The following is a 22867-nucleotide window of genomic DNA, read 5'->3' as shown; positions in this document are numbered from 1 at the left end:
AGAACTTGGTGTTTGGAGTTAATCAAAGTAAAACATAAGAACTTGTCTAAGTAGTTCAAACTCATAAGAAGTTGAGAAATCTTTTCCTTATTCAAATTGATCTTGTCTCCTCAAGAATTTGTGAATACTTAGTTTATTTTTCTTCTTAATTTATTTATGTGTAAATCAAACAACAAAACTATCAAAATATGTTTAACCCATTATTTATGCATTGACATATTCATATGATTCATTTTATTAGGCAATTCCTTGTGGTTCGACATAACCCTATACTATACTACAATTGAATCTTGAAAGAGGTGTAAATTGTAAAATAGTAAAGTATTATCAATAAATTTATTTGTTGAAAACACCTTTAATATACAAAAGTGATGAAACTAACTTACTAACTTTTATTTATTGTTATTTACTTTCCGCATTTTATTTATTCTTTAATACCAACCTTCATTAAGGAAGAAGTTTGGTTTGTTAAATAAAATGAACCTGAAAGGGAGTAAATAAATAAAGGTCACTTAATTTATTATTTTGTTGTTCTTTATTTATTTGTTTCTAACAACTAACTATTCATCACTTTTATATATTAGAATACCATTAAACCAATGTTGGAATTTATTCTATAAAACCGAGATGGTATTTAAAGATACTTAATAATTATGTAATAGGTAATTGCTTCGATATCATTGTACCGACATTAGAATTTATTCTAACAAAGCCGAGATGGGGCAAAGAAGGAATGACTTATTTACATGATTATTAAAGAAGTAAGTTGTAACTGGAATATTCTTGAAGTCATTATACCAGCGTTGGAATTTATTTCAACAAAGCCGAGATGGTGAACAAAGAGTAAATCCGAGTTCTCTTACTTAATCAAACAAAAAGAACATAACGAAAATGAGAGTATAAATCTTTCAACAAATTGACAATGTTGTCAGAACGATTTGTTGAGAGGAGAAAACTCCCAACAAAACACCGAAATACGCTTTCAACAGCCATAAAGGGATTTGTGTAATTTACAAACAAGGTTAGGCTGAGGTAGGGAGAGGCCTGGAGGGGGAAGCATGTATACCTCTTGATGGAGATCTCCATGCAAAAATGCATTATTAATGTCTACTTGCTCTAAAAACCATCCTTTGGCAGTAGCAAGAGCAAGAACAACATGAACAATGGTGATTTTAATAACAGGGGAGAAAGTTTCAAAGAAATCAACTCCTTCTTGTTGAGTGTAACCCTTGGCAACCAATCGAGCTTTATGTCTTTCAACTGAACCAACAACATTGAGTTTGGTCTTATAGACCCATTTGTAGCCTATAGGAGACTTGTAAGGAGGAAGAGAGACAAGGGACCAAGTGTTATTGTGATCAAGGACCTTTAATTCTGTGTCCATAACAAGCTGCCAATGTGGTATTTGAGAGACTTGTTTGTATGTTGAAGGTTCAGTAATAGAACTTATTGCTAAACAAAAGTGTTTGTAGTTGGGGGAACAATGGTCATAGGTAAGGACAGAGGAAGAGGGATAGAGAGGGGTGTTAGGAGAAGGAGCACTAAGAGACTTGGCTAAGTTGCAGTGGTAGTCTTGGAGATAAGAGGGAGGACCTTTTATTCTTTGAGATTGTCTTGTGGGGATTGGGTTGTTATTGGTACTAGTGGAAGGAGAGGGTTGGGCAGGGGGAGTAGGATGTTCTTGAGGATGAAGGTTTTTTTCTAGGGAAGGAGGAGCAGTGGCAGAAGGTTCAATATTATGATCCAAAGAGAAGGGAATTTGGTGGAGTAGACTAGAAGGAAAGGAATTGGGAGTGGTAAGGGAATTAAAAGGGAAGACAGATTCGTAGAATTGAACATCCCTAGAGACAAAAATGTTGTTAGAAGATAGATCATACATGATAAAACCTTTGGTGTCATCTCTATAACCTAAAAAAAACTGATTTTCTAGCTATATTATCAAATTTACTTCTATGGGCAGGGATTATATTGGCATAACCTAAGCAGCCAAACACTTTAAGAGTATTTAAGGAGAGTAAAGTTCCATAGAGTAATTGATAAGGAGTCTTGTAATGTAGGAGAGGTGACGGTAGTCTATCAGTAATATGGACATCATGTGGAATGGAAAAATTCCATAGCTTTGGGGTAGTTTAGATTGAAGGTAGATGGCTCGAGCAACACTTAAAATGTGTTGGTGTTTCCTTTCCACTATTCCATTTTGTTGGGGAGTATAGAGACATGTTCTTTGATGAATGATTCCCTTTGATGAGTAGAAATCATGCATCAAGAACTCAGAATCATTATCACTCCTAATATATTTTAATTTGGTTTCAAACTGAGTTTCTATGAAGGCAAAAAAAATGCATAATGTGTTTCCTAGTTTTTGTTTTTGATTTCATCAAAATCACTCAAGTAAACCTAGTAAAGTCATCAACAAGAGTCAAAAAATAGTTATGGCGAAAAATAGAAGTGATGGAATAAGGACCCCAGATGTCCACATGTAAGATTTCAAAGCATTTATTTGATTTAGTAACACTATTACAAAAGGGTAGTCTCTTTTGTCTAGAATAGTGGCATATATCACAAGGTTAATTATTTTTAGTATGGAAAGATACTGAATGATAAAGTTTCGAAATAGTATGCATAATAGGGTAAAAAACATGACCAAATCTGAGATGCCATATGGTTGGGATCTCAGCTTTATCTGTAGAGGTTTGATGAGCAGAATTAGCAATGCCATAACGTGATGATTGAGATGAGTCTATTATGTAGAGACCTTGCTGTATGCTAGCAGAACCAATCATCCTCGTGGTAGCATTCTGCAAAATTGAGCATGATTTATGGCAAAAAAATCAAGTGGCAGTCCAAAGATTGAATCAGTTTATGAATAGAAATTAAATTCACATGAAAACCTGGCACATAAAGAACATTAGAGAGCATTAGGTTCTCAGAGACAATAGCAGTGCCAGTTATAGTTGTAGATATTTTTCCACCATCAGGAAGGGTGATTGAAATAAGAGAGATGGTTCAAAAATTTTGGAAATTGTTTGGATCAAAACTAATATGGTCTGTAGCACCAGTATCAAGAATTCATTGCTTACATGATTTACCTGTATGTGATGGAGGGATGGTGGAATTGGTAATAGGCAAAATGCTGATAGCAGAGTTTGTTACAGTGAAGTTTGTAGTGGCCTTTGATTTTTCAAGAAGGTTCAATAAGTCCTTGATCTGTTCACCAGTGAAGACTTGTGCTGGTATGTCTTTTATTGTGGTTGAGCTATTCACTTCATCTATGTTGTGAGTAACATCATTACAAATCTTCCTTGCTTGCCTCCTTGATAACCAGGAGGATAGCCATGTTTTAAGAAACAAGTATCTATTTTGTAGTTGGTCCTTTCACAATAGGTACAAAATCTGTTTGAGGATCCTCTTCCATTGATGTTGGTTCTACCTCTTCCTATATAAGAGATGTTACCTCTAGTTCTATTTGTATTATAAGAGCCATTGTTCTTGAATTCCCCACTAGTTTGAGCTCTAAATGTCAGGGCCTTGAGATCACTATCTAGTTGAGGTGAGATTCAAGCATCATTTTGAGTTTCTTATTGCATCAACAAAGAGAAGGCTTTGGTGATATCAGGAAGAGGATCAATTAGCATGATCTGTGATAGAACTTGTGAGTATTGATCACTCAAACCTTTTAGAAATCTAATCACATATTCATGTTCCCTATAACGCCTTACCGATTCCAGAATTTCACAAGTGCAGGCCATCCCACAGTGACAATTTTCTATGGGTCTAAAATTCTATATTTCATCCCAAATTGTCTTCAATTGGGTGAAGTATTCAGAAATGGATAAATCACCTTGGCTGAGCCTATAAAATTCTTCTAGTAAAGTAGAAATACGAAAAATATCCCCTTGAGAGAATCTATCATGAAGGTCCTTCTAAATCTCAAATGCGTTATCCATCCAGAGGATAGACTTAACAATGGTGTGCTCCATTGAATCTTGTAACCATGAGAGAACCATGTTATTGCATCTGTTCCATTGAGAATACAGGTGGTGAGTCTTGGGAGGTCAAGGCAGGGCTTTGTTTATGAATTCTTCTTTGTTCTTGGATTGGATGGCCATATTCATGGCTTTACATCAGGAGTGATAATTCTTGCCATTTAGAGGTGGTGTAACAAGGACTAATGTTGGATTCTCACTTGGGGATAAGAAGTAGGGATTTGATGGGTTTGAATTGAAATCAGTGTAATCTTGACTCGCCATAGGGAATGAAGGAAGAAGGAAAAGAGGCGGAAGCTTGAAGTCAGAAAAAAAGGGAAGAAACCAAAGAAGGTGAAGAGGAGGAGAGGAGGAGGATGAACCAGAGCTTAGATAAGCTCTGATACCATCTTAGATTTCCTCAAGAAGATAGTATGAGCATAACTAGAAGTCATTGAAGAAAAGAAGAAACCGAAAAAGAGCTCTATGAATATTATTATTGATTGATTGAGAAAGAAGAATCAGGGAGCAAAATATATAACAACAACCCTTACTAAAAGGGGAAAGCTGTTAACACAACAACTTTAACTACCCTAACAGAAATCCGAAAATAGAAAGAAATGAAAACAAATTGAAACTAAAGGAACCAAGACTAAGTAACGACATAATCAGTTTTACATCAACCACGTCCATTTTCTTGCTTAAATTCGTGGGCGTTCTCAATTTAAGCTTGAGAAGGAGAAGATAAACACATATGTGCATCCATGGAACTATTTTGCTTTCACACTATAGTTAAAATCAATTTGAAATATAGGTAGATTCCTAGAAAGAAGAAAATCACCATCAAACCAAAATAACGGGTCAAATATCATGACATGAAACCTTAAGATAATAAGTTTTGGTTTTCCAACTTTTTAGTTCTTCCAACTTATATACACTTTTCGTATATAAGGTAGTTCTTCAGCTTGAATGATGTGGTTTGCCCTTCACCATTTTAGTTTTCTTAATGACAATTATGTACTTTTTTAATTAACTCCTGCCTTCAGTAGTTTCTATTTCTATGTACCGTCAATGTGTAGATTTATACACATTTATTATTTACTATATCATCTATTATTCATTTGCATCATTCGCCATTTATTTGTATTGGAGAACAAAGCTACCATGACACATTTTACACATTTTACATATTTTACATATTTTACATATTTAACACATGTTGAATTATTTTACATGTGTTTATTAGCTTGTTAGAGAGTTAGTTAGGTTAGTTGCATTGCTTGCTTTACAAGACATTGTGTATAAACAACACTCTCTTGTATCATTTCAATTCAATGAGAATTCATCATAATATTCATTTTACGCATTCGTAATATTTTTGCAATAATTTGCATTACTTTTTTTAATAGTCAATGATCATTACATATCAATGTTATATAATATAGTGACAATGTACAAAACTCAAGTGCAGTATACACCGTGTGCATTTTCTAAGCAAACGCTTAATTACATACCACATGTCTTGCATGGATGTTTACCGGTGTCTTACAACATGTGTCATTTGTTCATACTAAGAATATTCAGATAATCTCTTCTAGTGTTAGCAAGAATTCTTTTTTCTTTCTATAAATATTTCTCAATATATTGGCAACTTCTTTAGAACTCACCAGTCATGACAATGGTTGGAAAAGTCAGGTTACCATGTGAGCAAGAAAATTCAATGGAAATTAACTTGTGAGTTGTGGAATGGAGATCACCTGTCTCAAATGGTATCTCACTCCATGTCCCAAGCCAATTAGAGTGCTCTATCTTATTACTTTTTTCTTTTAAATTTTTTATTTTAGCTATCATTGTACATGCATTATCTTTTCATGCCTGGCAAATAAGGATTTGAATTTGGTGACTTCTAAAAATTGTGACTTTGATAGACTTTAACAAATTAGACCTATTAGATGAAGTTTGACACACATCATAAAAATGTACTATGGATCTGTTGTTCCAAATTATGTCTCAGACTAATAAAAATATATCATATCAATTAAAAAATTAATAATTAATTATTTTTCTGTTAATGCTTTAATATCATTGGTTGCGTATATGGTTTGACACAATAAATCCTTATCTTTCTTTAAAAAGATGTCAGAATTTGGCATTCAAAATGACAAGCACCAACGAATTACTTCTTGGAGCAAATAATCCATTAGATGCTGCATCAAAACAATACCCAACAAAAGATAGAGGCTCAAGATTCAGGGTATCACGGTTAAAGAAAACATCAACCATTAGTTAGTTCTTTTTGTAAAACATTTAAGTGTTGAGAATAAGTGAATAATCAAATAATAAAGAGTACAGAGACAAGAGAATAACACAAGAGATTTGATAAGGTTCGGTCAATTGTGCCTACATCGCCAGGAGCGTTGAGCGGCTACCACTATATATTATTAGAGAATTAGGATTAGTGTTTGACTATTCTTCTCCTTGTTACATTAGGTTTACATAACATAAATATATATAGCCTTCTACTCCAACCTCTTTACATCAGCCCAAGCTCATAACTTGTATTGTTGTTATCTAGAGATATGAGTCATTGCACAACAATCTCCACCTTGGCGAATATCACCAATCTCCATGTGTCTTAAGGAACCTCACGCTATTACAAAGCCTGTATGTCATGTCGATGTCCGGCGCAATGAGCTTTCTTCCGTTCTTTCTCTTCTTGGACAACCCTTTGGAATGGTGTGACTTTGGTGCACCATAATCAACTTTAAGTGGCTCATCATTTGAAAGCATAGCCCTTTCGATCTCATGACAGAATTCAAGTATTTCACACCTTTGGTATATCCAATGAAGATATACCTCTTGGACTTAGATCAGTTTAGATTGTTCATCACTGGGTATATATACATAAGCAGAACAACCAAATATGCGTAACATATTATAATTGACTGCGTTACCTGTCTATACTTCTTCTGCAACTTTACCATCTAAAAAACGACGTTGTCACTCTCTTGCTTATGTTTCCTTGGCCATCTTCCTTGAACTCCAAACAGTTAGGTTGTCTGTAAGGGAGAGTCTGCAGAGGAAAGACCTGCACATCCACAAGTTCAGGAAGTGAATTTGGCAGCACAAACAGAACAATATATATGGGCGATGAGTTTGAAGGGGACTCTAAGATAGAACAGTCGGAGGTATGTGTTGACCTACCTGTGGTCGACAAGAGTAAATGTTGGTGACGAGGTAGTTGGGTTCCCGCAGGTGGTGGTGGGAGCATATCCCCTAGGAAACCACAGGGCATTGTTTGATCCCCTTATGCGCCATTACTACAAATTTGTGTTTGGAAACATAGTTGTGTATGGCGCCTCTGACAACACTGTATATCCGCCAGTTCATTTCACAACTACCACAATCACGTACACTATAGGCGCAGCTGCACCAGTTGTCAAGCAGTGGGAGATAAACTTGAAAGATGTGGTTGTTCAGTTGAAAGGGGCTTGTAGGGACAGTGAGATTGAAGCTGTGAAGGTGGCCACCTGGAGGAACATTTGTGAGGCTTTTGCTGAGGAGGCTCGTGAGTTCCTTAAAGAGTCTGAAGGCGAGTTGACGACAAACTTGTATGATAAGTGGCCAAGGGCTTTTGAAGTTGCTCCTTGGATTGCTTTTGATTTTGCTGGTGGATTAAGCATGACAAAGCTCTCTAGTGGCGAGAAGAAGGTGATAGAAATAATGACGAAACAACTCTTTCGTACTCAAGGCCAATCTGCAGTGTTCTAGGCAGGGGCTGAGACGAATCAGGAGCTTGAATGTTAATGGTTTCCTTTTAAAAACCAGTTGTTTAAAATTCCACAAACTTCGTTGCAGTCAGGATGGGTGATGGCCATCTCTTTCCAATTCCGCAAAACTTGTCGCGGTCTAGGAGGGTGACAACCTCCATATCTTAAATATGGACTTGTAATGGTTTTATGAGAATTTCCATTAAAAAAATCATATTAAGGTTCCATCTCAAAACCAATTGACAATGAGGTAGGCGATGTAGGACTTACTTTACATTATGCTCCTTCCACATAAGTCTGCCTAACCAGGCGAAGGGTTACCTTTGACCCATAACTAAATGGCATCTTTTGGATGGTAAAGTTGCAGAATAAGTATGGACAGGTAACCCAGTCAATTATAATATGTTACGCATATTTGGTTGTCCTGCTGCTTATGTACATGTACCCCAATGATGAATGATCTAGACTTGATCCTAAGTCAAAGATGTATATCTTCATTGGATATACCAAAGGTATGAAGCACTTGAATTCAATCCTGAGATTGAAAGGGCTATGCTTTCAAATGTTAAGCCACTTAAAGTTGATTATGGTGCACCAAAGTCACACCATTCCAAAGGGTTGTTCAACAAGAGAAAGAACAGAAGAGAGCTCATTGCACTGGACATCGACATGGCATACAGGCTTTGTAATAGCGCGAGGTTCCTTAAGACAGATGGAGATTGATGATATTCATCACAGTCAAAACATCTTTGATCTTCATCCATGGGTTATAACATTCCTCCATGGGCTTAGTTAAAGAACATATAAGTGGATGGAACCATAGACCTAATGCCTTAAGGTTTTGGGTCAAGATGTGGTGTCGAGTCCACTTCTATGCTTCTTTCACTTAGCCCATGGAGGAATGTTGTAACCCATGGATGAAGATCTCCCAAAAAGTGGTATCAGAGTCGATGGTTCGACGGCTCAACGGAGTATTTAAGCGACAAGTGGTCGGTAGATCCATGAGGGATCCTTGTGTCGAAAGTCTTCATGACGAGAGGTCAAAGCGGCATGTTACGTTGATGAAAGGATATTCAATACTCAAAGGGGAATTCACACTTGAGAGGGAGATGTTGGGTATTCCAAGTGTGAACGAACAAGTCCCATTTGAGCAAAAATGGATGAGTTAAAGAACATATAAGTAGATGAACCCATAGACCTAATAATGCCTTAAGGTTTTGGGTCAAGATGTACTGTCAAGTCCACTTCAATGCTTCTCTCGCTTAGTCCATGGAGGAATGTTATAACCCATGGATGAAGATCTTCCAGCAATAAGCAACATGATAATAATCTATCAACTTGCATCAACCAATTCCCTTAAAGTGCACCTTGCCAATTAATAGGAATTTAATCTAAATTATTGCATTAAGTTTAGAAGAATCAAAGCCAATGTCTTAGCAGTAGAAATCCAATGAAGGACACTGGCCACAAACAAATAGTTTTTAATAAAGTTTCCAACTGAATCTTAATTTGAATTTTCCATATATATTCTACTTGAACTACCTTCCAACATTGTCTCCATGAAAAAATAACTACAGGCTTTTATTTAATTAAATGAAAAAAGGCTTGACCTGTAAAATTGGAACCTATGGTACATAGGAAAAGTACTAAATACTGGCAATACAAATGGTATTGAATGAACCCTTGAAGGATTCTCAAAACTACCTTGGAGATTTTGTAGATAGACATTTCCCACATGAGACAAGTTTCAACAATGCACATGGTTTTCGGGTTCGAATTTTCAAGCGCGATAGCTGCCAATGCAAATAAATACATCAGTAATGTCCTCATAGATAGTAATGCAGAATATATATATATATTTGCCTCAAGAAAATTGGAATATTAAAGATAAGGCAACTATCAACTATGAGTCAAAAGTGGTACAGAAACTAGTTCTTTAGCTTATTGGAAATGTATTCAATTATTTATATACTCTAACAATAAATTCAAGGATCATAACCAAATGAGTTACCTTCCGACGAGTTGCTCTTGACGCTTTCCAGCATAGTAAGCTCCTTGATCTTGGTTCCAGTCTCCTAAGGAGTAAATGATTTCAGGATTAATAGGCAGTTATAACATTAACATTACTTTATTATTGAAACAAGATAATATCAAAATTCCAAAGCTCAATATTATTCATGTTAAAAGTCCCTTCCTATATTCATAATTGAAAAGGAAATATGATCTTAACCTAGTATATAGTTCTGCATTGATCTCATTACCAGATATGAAATATAATTAATACTATGTTTATTAGGTATTCCCATCGAAATCATCCGTAAATACAAACAATGAGCCACATTTCCTCTGAAAAACTAAGCTATATAGTAGTATAGTACATGACGAAAGAAAAAAAAGATTGAAGAGTAACACATACAGATTCTCTTGTTCAAGCTTTTCAGCAATAGAAACTGCTTTGCGTTTTGACCAACCATTTCGCTGACCTTCTGCCTTCTGGATTACATGAGCAAGAGATAGCTTACTTCTTACGAGACTTCGAATTTGGCCTTGTTCACAAAGCTTTCTTCTGTCTAAATGTGACTTAACAATTGGCTCTTTTTGGGAAGCTGATGCTTGTCCTATACCTGTACTCCCTGGACTTCTATGAGATGCTGCATGAGCACCAATCTGCTGCTCATCATTCGGGTGCTGCACTGGAGAGGCTGCTTCTTCCACAATTTCACCCGTTCTCTTATCAACAGAATCAGTTAGTGAAGGATGATATTGAATGGCATCACCATTTGAGTCTCTAATCTGAGACGAACCATTGTTAATACCAGGCAATTTAAGCGGCTGTTGAACCGAGGATGCATAATTGTTTGTCTCACATCTAATTTCTATCGTTATTGAAGATCCAATGACAGACTCAAATGCTTGTAAGATGTGGCCTGTGAACTTCTCGGCAGTAGATTTCGTTAGTTGAGAACTAAACATCAGCTGCACAGTTGGAGCTGCACAATAAAGCATCACACGACCATCAGATAAATGGTAAATGTCAATGAGCAAAATAAAAGTTGGAGACACAGAAGCAACACTACAACAACAATGCCACCAAATTAAACAAGTTGTAAAATAAGTTCAGTTAAATGGCAAGAAAATGATTAACGAGATACATCATAAAAAATAAAAGGGGAGAGAGTCAATGAACTAAAATAAAACACTCTTAACAGAATGCCCACAATCATTATTTTGACTACAGTAGTATGTACCACAGAGAAGTTATAATAGCACAACATTACAAACACAACTTATGGAAGAAAGTGAAAACCTGAGCATCAGAGGAATAATAACCACTCTTCAACTTTATGATGAACTCTAAAAATCTTAATTCTACCAGGACTGAATTTTCAAAACAGTATAATACAAGGCTATTCAGTCGATCCTATATTTCATGGAATCAAATGATAGACCAGTTTATCCCCTAATTCTTATCGATATGAATTAAGAAATGCGTTAACAACTTTTGCTTTTGCATAATATATTAACATTAAATGACATTTCTGAGGGGGGAAATTAGACTAGGTCGCTACAAAAACTTATTAGTTGCATTGCTGAATAAGCATAGTGCAGATTTGATATTCACCTGCCCCAAAACTAACGAAGATCAGCTTGCCTTCTTTATACAAGAACTCTTTTAGACCAGTAATTTGAATCCTTTCAAGCACCTCTAACCATATCTCTTCAATTGCTTTACGGTTTTTACCGAAAATCTGCCTTTCATTCATCCTACTATTATTGGTTGTACGAGAATAAAGATGTTGAGGAGCGACACCAGACACGCTATGTCTTCTTTTCTCCGAATTAACACCCCTTGTCACACCATTAGTTGAGCTTTCAGCATGGAAATTTTCTATTCTATCATCCATTGACAATCGTCTCGCTTTGCCAGGAATTTCAACAGGATTACCAGTTATTCTGGATGCTTGTTGCACATGTGCATTGTTTAGAGCCAAGGGACTATGGTTGAAACTATTATCAGATGAAGTAGGCAACAAATATTGCTGGTCAGGAGCAAGTTGAAGCAATGCAGCTGTCAACCATGTTAGCTTGTCATTGGACATCCTCAACTGCTTCTCAGCCTCGGATAAAGTTTTCAGAGCTTGGCGAAGCTTTTCCATATCTTCTTTCGACACTGAGACAGAAACCATTATAATCAGTTTGTGGAAGGATAATAATTGAAGACATATTCATCAACATGAAACCAAAACTAAGCAAATATTATTATGGAGAAGATGTTTAAAGAATGATGAGGATTTGAAATGCCATTGAATATTTTAAATTACTTCATATCAGAAAGCTAACATCATCTGTGCCAACTCAATTCACAATAAATAGATAACTCTAGTTTAAACCAAAAAGAGAGATTCTTTTAACTCACATGGCTGTCTCTTAAAGAACTTCCTTCTTCGCCTTTCTTTCGTGAAATCATAGGTCCCAGCAAGTATATCAGTAATTATGGTAGCAAGTTGTGGCATTAAAGCTAATGGCTCGACGCCAGTTTCCATGATCACTCTCAAATTTTTCACAGTGTTGACAGTGTCTGCAGATAATGCTAAATCAAGCAGATCAACCAACTTCTCATCGGAGATAAGCCCTACCTGAAGAAAGGATTTAACGTTGCAGCGATTCATGAATACAAAATTAACAACATAAACAGCAATTTGAAATAGACTCTAGTGACATATGTAAGAAGTAGTGATGACAGAAATACTCTTAATAAATAAACAATTTACCAGTTCTTGAACAAGAGGAACAGAGATTCTCTGCCCAAGCAAACTAAGTTGTTCAAGGGTCATCTCAGCATCTCTTAATGACCCATCGGATCTTGAAGCAATGAGTTTCAAGGCATCCTTATCAATTTCTAGACCTTCTTTGGTTGCAATCCACTGCAATGTATATATAATATCTGCGTCCTTCAGCTTTGGGAAAAAGAATTTTTGACACCTGGATGTTATTATATGAGGCAAGACATCAAGACTAGAACTGACAAGGATAAACACCAGACGTCTAGGTGCTCGATCAATGACCTTGGATATAGCATTCCAACAATCTGGCGACAGAGTATCACAGTCGTCGAAAATAAATATTCTGTACTGTGAGTAAAGCTTGGAAACAACCATGTTGTTAAGTAGATCAATGACGCTCTCAAAGTCAAAATTACTGACCGGACCAACTTCTCTTATATTTCTACTCTTACCCATGTCATATGCAATACAGTAATCACAAAAGCCACAAGGTTTTGGATGTTCTGAAGAATTACAATTCAAAGCTCGGGCAAATATGCGAGCACATGATGTTTTTCCTGTGCCATGGGGACCATAAAACACATACAACAATCCAACTTTCCTTCTTATCACTGCATTTGAAAGAGCTTGTGCCACTAAATTCTGTCCAACCATATCGCTGAAGGTTCGTGGCATATATTTTTGTGTTAAGCTTTGATGTCTACTATGACGATTCCCTCTCAAATTATGCTGGTCACCGGATCTAGCTTCGGAAGCAAGGTCGGAATCAATATCATGCTTGAATAAATTGTTACCAAAAAGAGCTAGTTCCCCAAAATAGTCATGGTCCCTACAAGCATTTTCAGTGCTTCCATGAGATCTAGATCCCTCAAATAGTAAAGGCAGTGACTCACCATCAGATTTAGTAGATGAGCTTGAGTACTCAGATGCCACTGGCATCTCAGGAATATTTCTTCCGTTTGCGGTTAATACCCCTTTCTTTAACTTCGGGTCAGATAAGCCACAAGATGTGAAACTTCTTCCAGCTAGGTCAAGGAAAGATTTGCCTCTATGATGAATTCTGGACCAATTCCAAGGAATGCCACAGCCATTCTTCGGAGCCCTAGTAACATTTTGATCGACATAGTTATCAGCCTCCTCTGTCTCATATTTCTGGTGAGCTGAACCCTGAGCTAATGAGTTGGAAGCCACAGACAATTCATTCTCAGCTCCAATATCTCTTGATCCAGTAGCAACTCGAGTTCTTCTCGTGTTTCGAAATTTACGCCTCTTACCCCTATTCAACCCACTTCCATGACTGCACCTGCTGGTTTCAGCCTGCTCGATAATTCTCTCCTGTCTCGGAAACCTTCCATGAAAATGCATGTTTGTTGATGCCAAATCATCACTTTCCAGTGGAACATCATTCAGCTGCTCAGAAAGGGTCTTTGCATGAAAATTCTTCACTCTTTGTTTGCTCTTTCTCTCTTTAGATTCAGAGTGCCTTGAAATAACATCTTCAGCCAAACTTTTGCCAGCTTGACTGAATTGCTGCTCTTGACTAACATCGAAATAATCAGGCCTATCATTCTTCCTACCGGATTCTTCTCTCACAACTCTCCTCCCATTCCCTACTCCACTCTTGCTACTACGTTCACTAGTTCCTGGAACCCCATCATCACCCACATTACCTTCACCCTGAGCAACCCTCGTTGTACCTATACTCGTCAACGGGGGTGAGGTTCCAGGCAATCTCCTCCCTCCTTTCCTGCGCTCAACGCCAATAGACCTTCTTCCCTCTTGAACCACGGCATCACTCTCAGCTCTCTTGAAGAGCACATCAACTACAGAGGGTGAATGCCATGATGGAGGACTAGCTGATGGGTCCCGGAGAGAGCGCGATCTCTGAAGCACAACAAGGTCTCTCATGAGTGACCTATCAGCCAGTATGGGACTGTTCTTGTGCATATGGTTCTTCAAGTGAATGCAATTTGTTAAATGGATATGGTTTCTTAGATGGTCACTAATATCACCATTACAATCCTTCAGTACCCTATGCCTAACAGCCCTAGTCATGGTCACAATATCAACCCTTATGACAGCAGAATCTCTTCTAAATTCAAGGAACAAATCAGAAAATCGCGCATTTTTGCCTTTAGCTTGGCCAAAATTTCACAATTATGACAGCAAAAGGACAAAATGCTCAATCATTAACACTCACTAGTTACTTACAAAAACCAAAGTAAAGCTAGAATTCAACTCACCAAAAGGGAAACAGTGAGTCTCATGGTCAATTATTCCATTAAAAAGCTATAACACATTTCAAGAGGTACAAACCATTAAAAAACAAAACTTCCAACCAAATTGAGTTAAACCGAGATTGAAAAGAATGAACTTTGTGAACATGACTAGATATCACTGCTACACCAATAAGCAAGTATAGAAACTACAAAGACACAATTTTGAGACTAGGAATGGAAAGAGAAGAGAAGAAGTTAAGACCCCATTATCTCAAAAAGCTGAAGTAGTGAAGTGCCACCAAAGTAGAAGATGATGTAAACGGGAAAGTGGAGTGGAAATAGAAAGAAAGGAGAAGGAAAAGGTAGAAAGAAAACACTTCAATCACCTGAAACAGAAAAGGGAAGGTGACTCGTTTGGATTATGAAGTGGTAGATCTCTCAGCAAGCTTCACATGCACTATCATGTGGGAGAGAGAGAGGGAGAGAGGGAGAGAGAGAGAGAAGTGTGGGGAGTGTATGGGTTGTAAAAGATCCGTTGATGGTGTAGACAAACTCTCAGACACAATTCTGGGAACGTAGGACACTGTCATAAAGCGGTTTGTCCATTTCCTCAGCATGCAAATAGGATTATATATTTTTTTTCAAAGGAAAGTTCTTAATGTATACTTTTATGATCTTTTAGCAATTCCATTATAAGGAATCTGTATAAAATCTTATTGGATCAAAGCTAATTAAAAGTTTAAGAGTATAATTTGTGGAGTTAGTATGGGAAAAAATCATATGGTCCAAAATGAATTACTTCCTTATTTATAGGATAATGAAATACCTACAAATTAAATTTTGCAAATTGTGTTCATATTTAAAACTTGAGCTGGATTACTTACTTTGAAATGAAAAGAAATGTATCATCATACCTTAGAAGGTGGTTGATTGATTGAAAATCACAATTTTAATTAATGTGAATTGCAGAATAAAATTCACTATTAACATTTTATCCACTTAGTTGACTCTAATTCAAGATATATTTAAAAAATCAAAAATATACTCCATAATAATAATACAAAAGTCTTTTATATTGCCATCCTATTCTGTATTGTTTATTGTTCATATGTTAAATATTGTTAAAATAAACGTAATCTATTGAATGATTGATGATAAAGTAAAAATTCTTATAAATTAAAACCTTAGAAGAATTAAGCTCTTACATCACCATACATCCGTAAAAAGGTATTTAAATAGGTTTGCTACTTATTCACTTAAAAACAAATTCAAAACAAAAAGGTATTTGTAATTTTGCCGATTTTTGATTTGGATGGGACCAATGAAACCCGTCCCGTTGAAATACTAGGTATGTTGTTTGTATTAGGTTTGACATTATAATTATCTTTGGTGCAGATTGTTTTTCTTATGTTTTTTTAAATTGGTTACATAAAGAAACTTACAAACAAAAATCAAGCAATATCTCATCTTTGTATGGCTGTGGTTGTTTTTTTCAGTTTAGAATCTCACAAATTAAAATCATAGATAACTATAATCATAATTTAAAAATGGGGAGAGATCTAATTACTTCAAGAATAAGTTTTTTAAGTTTTAAACTTACTCCTCATCCTAGAAATTCAATAGTTTTAAAAAACTTACTCTTGGGATAGGTGAATACCCACTCTTTAAAAACAAAAATTTGGGTTTTCAGAATATTCTTTTGTTTTTTTGTGTGTAGGAGATGACTTTATTTCCATTTGGGTTTTCTTCGTATACTTGATTATATTATGCCTTGATGCCGCCATCTAAAACGAGTTCAATAATGGCAATGAAAAGTTGAAATCGGAAAATTACCCCCAAAATTTTGAAAGATATATATAGTATATTTTTTAATAGTTAATAATAGCCACTATTTTAATTAGTGTCCCCCAAAAGAATATCTATAATCTTTTCACATTATATTTTATATTTTCCTCAAGTTTGAGTATTCTTCTTAATTAGTAGGTTAAAATGACCAGGAGGGTATTATTTCTTAATTCCAATATAAAAAGTTGGAAAAAATGAAATCGAATCTTATCCGGTACTACTGAGTTTAAATTTTGACATGTGACATAATTTTTTTTAAAGGTATATCATCTATTTATTTATTTTCTGATCAACAAATGTAACTATAAATAATACTTTTTCATTTGCACCAATAGGTCACATTGGAAACAAAGAAAAGGGAATTATTAATTGATTTTCAATGCACCCAGTTGTATACCTTTAGTTAGTTGTTTTTACTTCTTGGCCTATTTCCATGCATGAATTATTTGGTGGTTGCGTGCTAAACTCGTGCATTAATTGCACATTGATCCCCTAGCTACCCCTAGTGAAATGTACAATTGTGTATGCATAACTTAATATCGATGTTTTGAATTCCGTTCAATATTTTACACTTATATATGAATAAGAAATTGGAGTATCTCCTTGTACCGTTATGTACATCGGATACTTTCTCTGCACATGTCATTTTGTCCCATTCACCATTAGTTGGATTAATTAATACGGAATATCTTATTATAAATAACCTTCTCAATAAAATCTCGCTTAATTTTTTATGATAACTGTGTTGGAAGTATGGTTTAAATATCACTGGGTACTCCTGTTATTGCCAATGGGCTCTTTAAGATAGAACATTAACTAGTGAATCTCTTAAATACAAAAGTATTGTTTAAATATTATGCATTCATAATTATGTTCATTTTGTGATAACATTCAAGGCACTTCAAGGCCTGAACCACCACTCGTATTTAACTCATTATTGAAATAGCTTCTCGCGACTTGAATCCATGACTTGAGAACTTATATACACATTTTTTATTGTTTTGCTACCATGAAGCTAATATAATACTTCAACTTTGACATGCAATCCATTTGAACCCAAAAATTTATTAAAAGTGTTACCTTTTAGGCTTAAATATTTATTATAGTATTTTATTCTCATATAAAAGAAGTCTCTAACGACTCAAACTCATAACATCGGAAATTTATATGCAGAGATTTTATGCAGTCACTACCGCTAAACTAAAGCTAATGTGTTATCTTAGTTTTGACATTTGATCCATCTCACCCCATAACCTCTTCTGTAATTAAAAAAATTGACAAAAAAATTGCAGAAATCGAAATTTACTTCATTTCTCGAAGGATTGGGAGAGAACAAGTGAGATTAAGAATCAATGGCAAAGTGCCATAAAGATTTAGAGATGAAATATGCTACATGTTTAAATACGATTTTTCTAGTAGTGAGTCCCCTCTTAAACCAAATTTACAAAATCATATTAGTCATATTCTTGAGGTGTCTTTCTATGATCTCTCTCGTTGTCCATGTCCACTAATTAAGTATGAAATGAATAACTTATACAAAACACTACTCCATGCATATGTCATAAACAAGTACACTCTATATATCAATTATTATGATCATTGGTAATCAAATAGTAATATATCCATATCTAGGAAATATGGGTTGGTTTTTTTTATAGTTGATATCAAATCCTGCATATATTATTTAAATTCAACAGAATGAATTAATCTTGACATAAGTCTACCCTACGCACCATTGTCTCCATTTTTAGTGTGTGTGAATGCATTAAACTTGTGACAAATTGATCACACGTGAAGAATTAAATGAAAGAAAAAATAAATAAACATGGGCATGGTTTATAGCTAACCAATATTTGTTGGACAAGTGTAATTAACTCTTAATAATTGCCCGAACATAACAACATGCCCATACTTCATAACACTTTAGTTAAAATAGTTGAACTTTTGTTAGTTGGTTATTTAGTTTGGTTAGGATAATTAGTTTTTCTATCCTTTATATAAATGATTCAATGTAATTTTGTTTTAACATCTATTCGATATTCAATGAATAATATTCTCTTTTTCATCTTTCTTGTTTCATCAAGAAGATTCAAGCATTTCTCCTATCATTTTAACATGGTATCAGAACATAATTATCTTTTGAGAGCTTCCGCTTATGGTTCCATGAAGGATTTTATGGAAAACTTCAACAATCAAGAACATAGTAGTGCTTTCTTTTTCATCCCAATGGCCTTCATTAGTGTTATCTTGCTTCCAATATGTGACAATGCTGCATGTGGCAAGATTATCTTGATTTTTTTGTTTGCTCCAATGTTGGTTCTTCAGCATCCAATGTTTCTTTCCAACATATGGTCCTAAATTCTTCATTATCACCTTCTTCATCGACCTTCAAATTCAGATTAAAGGAGTTTGTTTTTGGTCAAGAATTTTTTTCAAGTACATAAGCTAGCTTCTTGATATTATTTTTCAAGCTCTTCGAGAATGGAGTGCCATGACCAATCTATCCTATACAAGATTACATCCTTTTCTTATTCTTCAACTTTTACCCTTTTTTTCTTTATTCATCATTGAAGCATCTCATTAGGATCAAGATTATTCGTTCTCTCTTTCATCATCAATGGTTGGTTCGCTTCTGTCCATTATGGTTAAGCTCAGATATAAGTTATGTCATGGATGGTTAAGCATTTGATAGGTAGCTTCTGTCCATAGTGGTTAAGCAAAGATATAACTTCTACTATGGATGGTTAAGCATTTGATGATATAACTTCTGTCAAGGGTGGTTAAGTGTTGTTATTACTTCAAAATCAAGCTTCAAATCAATTCCTAGCTGGAGAGTGTAAATTTTCACTCACCAGCTTGAGAGGATATTAAAATATATGATAGATTATTTTGGAAGATGATAGTTGATTAAAAAGTTAGGAATTAGCAAGTTAGGTTTATATTAGATACTTGTTTTACAAGCTTTCTTTTCTTCTTTTCTCTTGTATAAATAAGTTATATTGGCTCACTTCTTATTCAACCAATTCAACTCATTCAATTTTGTAATGACAATTCAATCATTCAATGAGAATATTATCAATCTTTGTTTCTCATTCTTCTTTCTTTAAGCTTTCTTTTATACACTTCTTGATCATCAAAAAGCTTTCTTTTTCATGACTCTTACCACATTTTAACATTTCTCATTTATGATGTTACTATATGTGGTATATGAGCCCAAAAGGAAGGTATAGTACGGTAAGTAAAATTATAAAAGTTCCCAATTGAAAAGAAACAATGGATCTGACTGAAATGAACCATTATCAAACGGGATAGAGATTATCTGTCCTAAATGGTGTTTCAATCTATGTATCAAGCCAATTAAAGTGCTCCATTTTATTACTTTTTAATTTTAAATTTTTTATTTTATCCACATGTTATATATGATTAGCTTGAGATACCGTTGGAGACAAGCTATGAAACGCAGCTCTTTTTCAATAATGCTCAAGCTGTTACAACTAAAATTATGTTCTAGTATATATATGGACCACTTTCCTAAAGTTCTCTCTGAAGTCCCAGGAACCCACATGACTTTTAATAATGTCTACCAATTCGAGAGAGTATTAGTAAACTATATATAGAGAGAGTGAGGGGAAGGATTAAGTGTATTATATAGAGAGAAAGCAATACTTCAAGAGTTTAGAAGATTGTCTCAAGCGTTCTCAGATTTTCAATCTTTTGCTAGGAAAGAGGAGTATTGTATTACATTGATCATTATTGGTGGTCCACTTGAAAGTGCTAGTGTCATGAGAGATGCTATAATTAAGAAATGGAGGAAGTTATTATACCAATGACATTAAATTATTATTTTTATCTGGTGGGGGTGGAAATGAGTCGAGTTTGACTCAGCTCAGCTCATTAGGAATTAGTTTGAATCAAGTTTAATGTTAACTATTTTTCAGTTCAATTAAAGTTCACAAACTTTTGAACGAGTTAATGAGTTTAAATTTATGTTACTCGTCAACATAAATTTAAGGGACTACAAGGAGTTAGTGAATTATAAAAAAGTTTGTAAATTTTAAAGCTTATCAAGTAAAGATTATCTATATTATAGACAAGTATAGAAAAATACTCAAGTGACAACATTTGTTACGGTTAGAAATGAAAACAATTAATATGGATAACAAATCTTATTTGAATGGTCAAGATTAAGATATAAATGCAATGACTTTCTAAGTAATTATGTGATCATTAAGTAACTTTTAATCTTAACAATTTATGGGTGATTGTATGGCCTGAATTTGTTGATGTCACAATATTTATATGATAATTGTTCTCCCTCAAGACCAAAGAACATGGATCTGGATGGAAGGAATCTGCTCGAATCTTTTAGTATAGCTTGAGTGATGCTTGAATTAATCCGTCCGGAAGGTACATAAAAATGTTCTTCACCGATCAAGTTAATATATGACAGAGATATATAGAATATCAAAGAATAAGAGATAAAATGAAAGAATAATTAAGTAAGATCAAAAGGTTAAGTAAACTTCCTCAAGGCGAAAATTCCATATTTATAACGGAGAAGTGAGAGGAATATTCATTTGAAGATGCTTTTTGTTTTGGTCAACCAAATGGTCTATCATAGACAAGCGAAGATTGTTTTTTCCTATATTAGGTAGCTTTGGCAGATCCATACTCTGTAGATTGGACATGTAGCCACATTGTATACCCATCAAGTGCATATTAGCTTGCGAGTTGTAGAAGGAGTCTAGGCTATGTAGTCTAAGGTGATAGCTCTATGTATGTGGCACAACAGAGTGGTAGGAGGGGTGGGCCTCATAGTGTCTTGTCTTTGATAGAACACTTCCTCGCGTTGCTCGGTCTTTTTGGTCCTTAGCTCGGGAGGATTTAGGGATTATCCTTCTTGTCCTGCTTATGAGGTTGTCCGTCTATCTTGCTCGGTCATGATAATTTTGTAGTGGGTGAAACACTTCTTAGTCTAGTCTCATTCTCCTTTTTGAGTGAGTGTTACTTTCTCAGATTTGGGCTTCTAAGCCATCATAGAAGATGTTTGCATACATTGTCATCTTGTCTCTCATAGTTGAACATGTAGTTGGTAATTCTTGGGTCAAATAGGCTCTTCTTGGTATGCTAGACGTTGATACACTCTAAGTTGGATATGTGTGGTGTATTTCATCAACCCTGGCATGTGAATGATTAATCTCAACTTGTTGGCCTCAGGGTCACTAGAAGATCCTCTCCATGTGGTGGAATCGGGTTGTTAGGTGTGAGTGAGGCTTCAACCCCATCGGATTGAGATCACCTGTCCCATATCCCTGTCTCATATCCCTGTCCCCTTTCATGTCCCAACCAATAATATTTTGTCACTTCAATTAAAAAACACATCATCTTTGATAGTGTAACTTGACTCCAAGAAATAGAAATGTTTGGAAACTGAACAGTTTCCACCGGGAGAGTACCAAGTAGATTTGGATGGGGTCGATAGGAAAAAAACAAATGCAAGATAAAAAAAATCATCAAGACTGCCTTCTAATTATTCCAAAATTACCAAGCTTGCATTTGGGTTTGAAATTTGGAACACCGACAATAAGTATTGACCTCAAGAGAGGTTTAATGTGGTGGTATTTTTATCACCCATAGACTCATTCGTTGTCAATGAAAAGGAAAAGTAATTCCTTTTTCTAGTTGTTCTTTCTTCCTATTACGGTATTCTTATTCCACAAATGAATGAGTATTGTTCCAATTGTAAGATGTTTTTGCCCATTTTTCTTGCATATAACTCAACAGAGTCTAACTCTCAAACCAGTGAATCCAACCATGACAGGTTAAGGATTTCAATTTGAAGGAGTTCATTCTGTAACACTGTGTTTTTCTGAGCACGTTTAATTAAGTAATTATTTATTAATGAATTAATCAGTAATGTTTTAGGCTAAACCTCAGTTGAGTTTTAGTCTTGTATTTTAATATTCTTGCTTTCCCTATTTTTTCAAGATTTTTGGATAATAAAAGTTTCTGAGACGATTTTGGGTTATTTTATCGAGTTTTCGCCCATTTTTTAGTTCCGTAACTCGGAATCGAATTCCGATTTCTCTGTTGGCTTCGATATTTTTTCTAGTCAAAATAGACATCAAGTTTGTCCATAACTCATCTCTAGGTATTTTTCACCTCGAAATTTATGTTTCGACGTTTCAGGCAAAAAACCTAAATCGGTAGATCGTATATTTCCGAATGAAGTTACCCGATAATACTCGAGCATGACTTCAATTGTGAAATCACGTCGCATCAAT

The 22867-nt window shown here is 35.1% G+C and overlaps 1 protein-coding gene across 2 annotated transcripts; it reads right to left on the bottom strand.

Annotated features, from left to right (window-relative positions):
- On the bottom strand, nucleotides 9413-15327 carry LOC109345229 (protein STICHEL-like 3). Of its 2 annotated transcripts, XM_019584099.1 has the most exons (7): nucleotides 12508-15327; nucleotides 12153-12372; nucleotides 11358-11906; nucleotides 10390-10725; nucleotides 10152-10344; nucleotides 9747-9810; nucleotides 9413-9528 (listed from the first exon to the last, which is right to left on the bottom strand). In XM_019584099.1, exons 1-7 carry the CDS (start codon nucleotides 14572-14574, stop codon nucleotides 9436-9438), a joined length of 3522 nt encoding a protein of 1173 aa, XP_019439644.1. In that variant the 5' UTR covers nucleotides 14575-15327; the 3' UTR covers nucleotides 9413-9435. The 2 variants fall into 2 exon arrangements, with proteins under 2 accessions (XP_019439644.1, XP_019439643.1); XM_019584098.1 differs by having other exon boundaries at nucleotides 10152-10725.

Source organism: Lupinus angustifolius, chromosome LG04, assembly GCF_001865875.1.
Source record: "Lupinus angustifolius cultivar Tanjil chromosome LG04, LupAngTanjil_v1.0, whole genome shotgun sequence".
In the NCBI taxonomy this organism is placed as follows: domain Eukaryota; kingdom Viridiplantae; phylum Streptophyta; class Magnoliopsida; order Fabales; family Fabaceae; genus Lupinus; species Lupinus angustifolius.
This window is presented reverse-complemented; position numbering and strand designations above follow the sequence as displayed.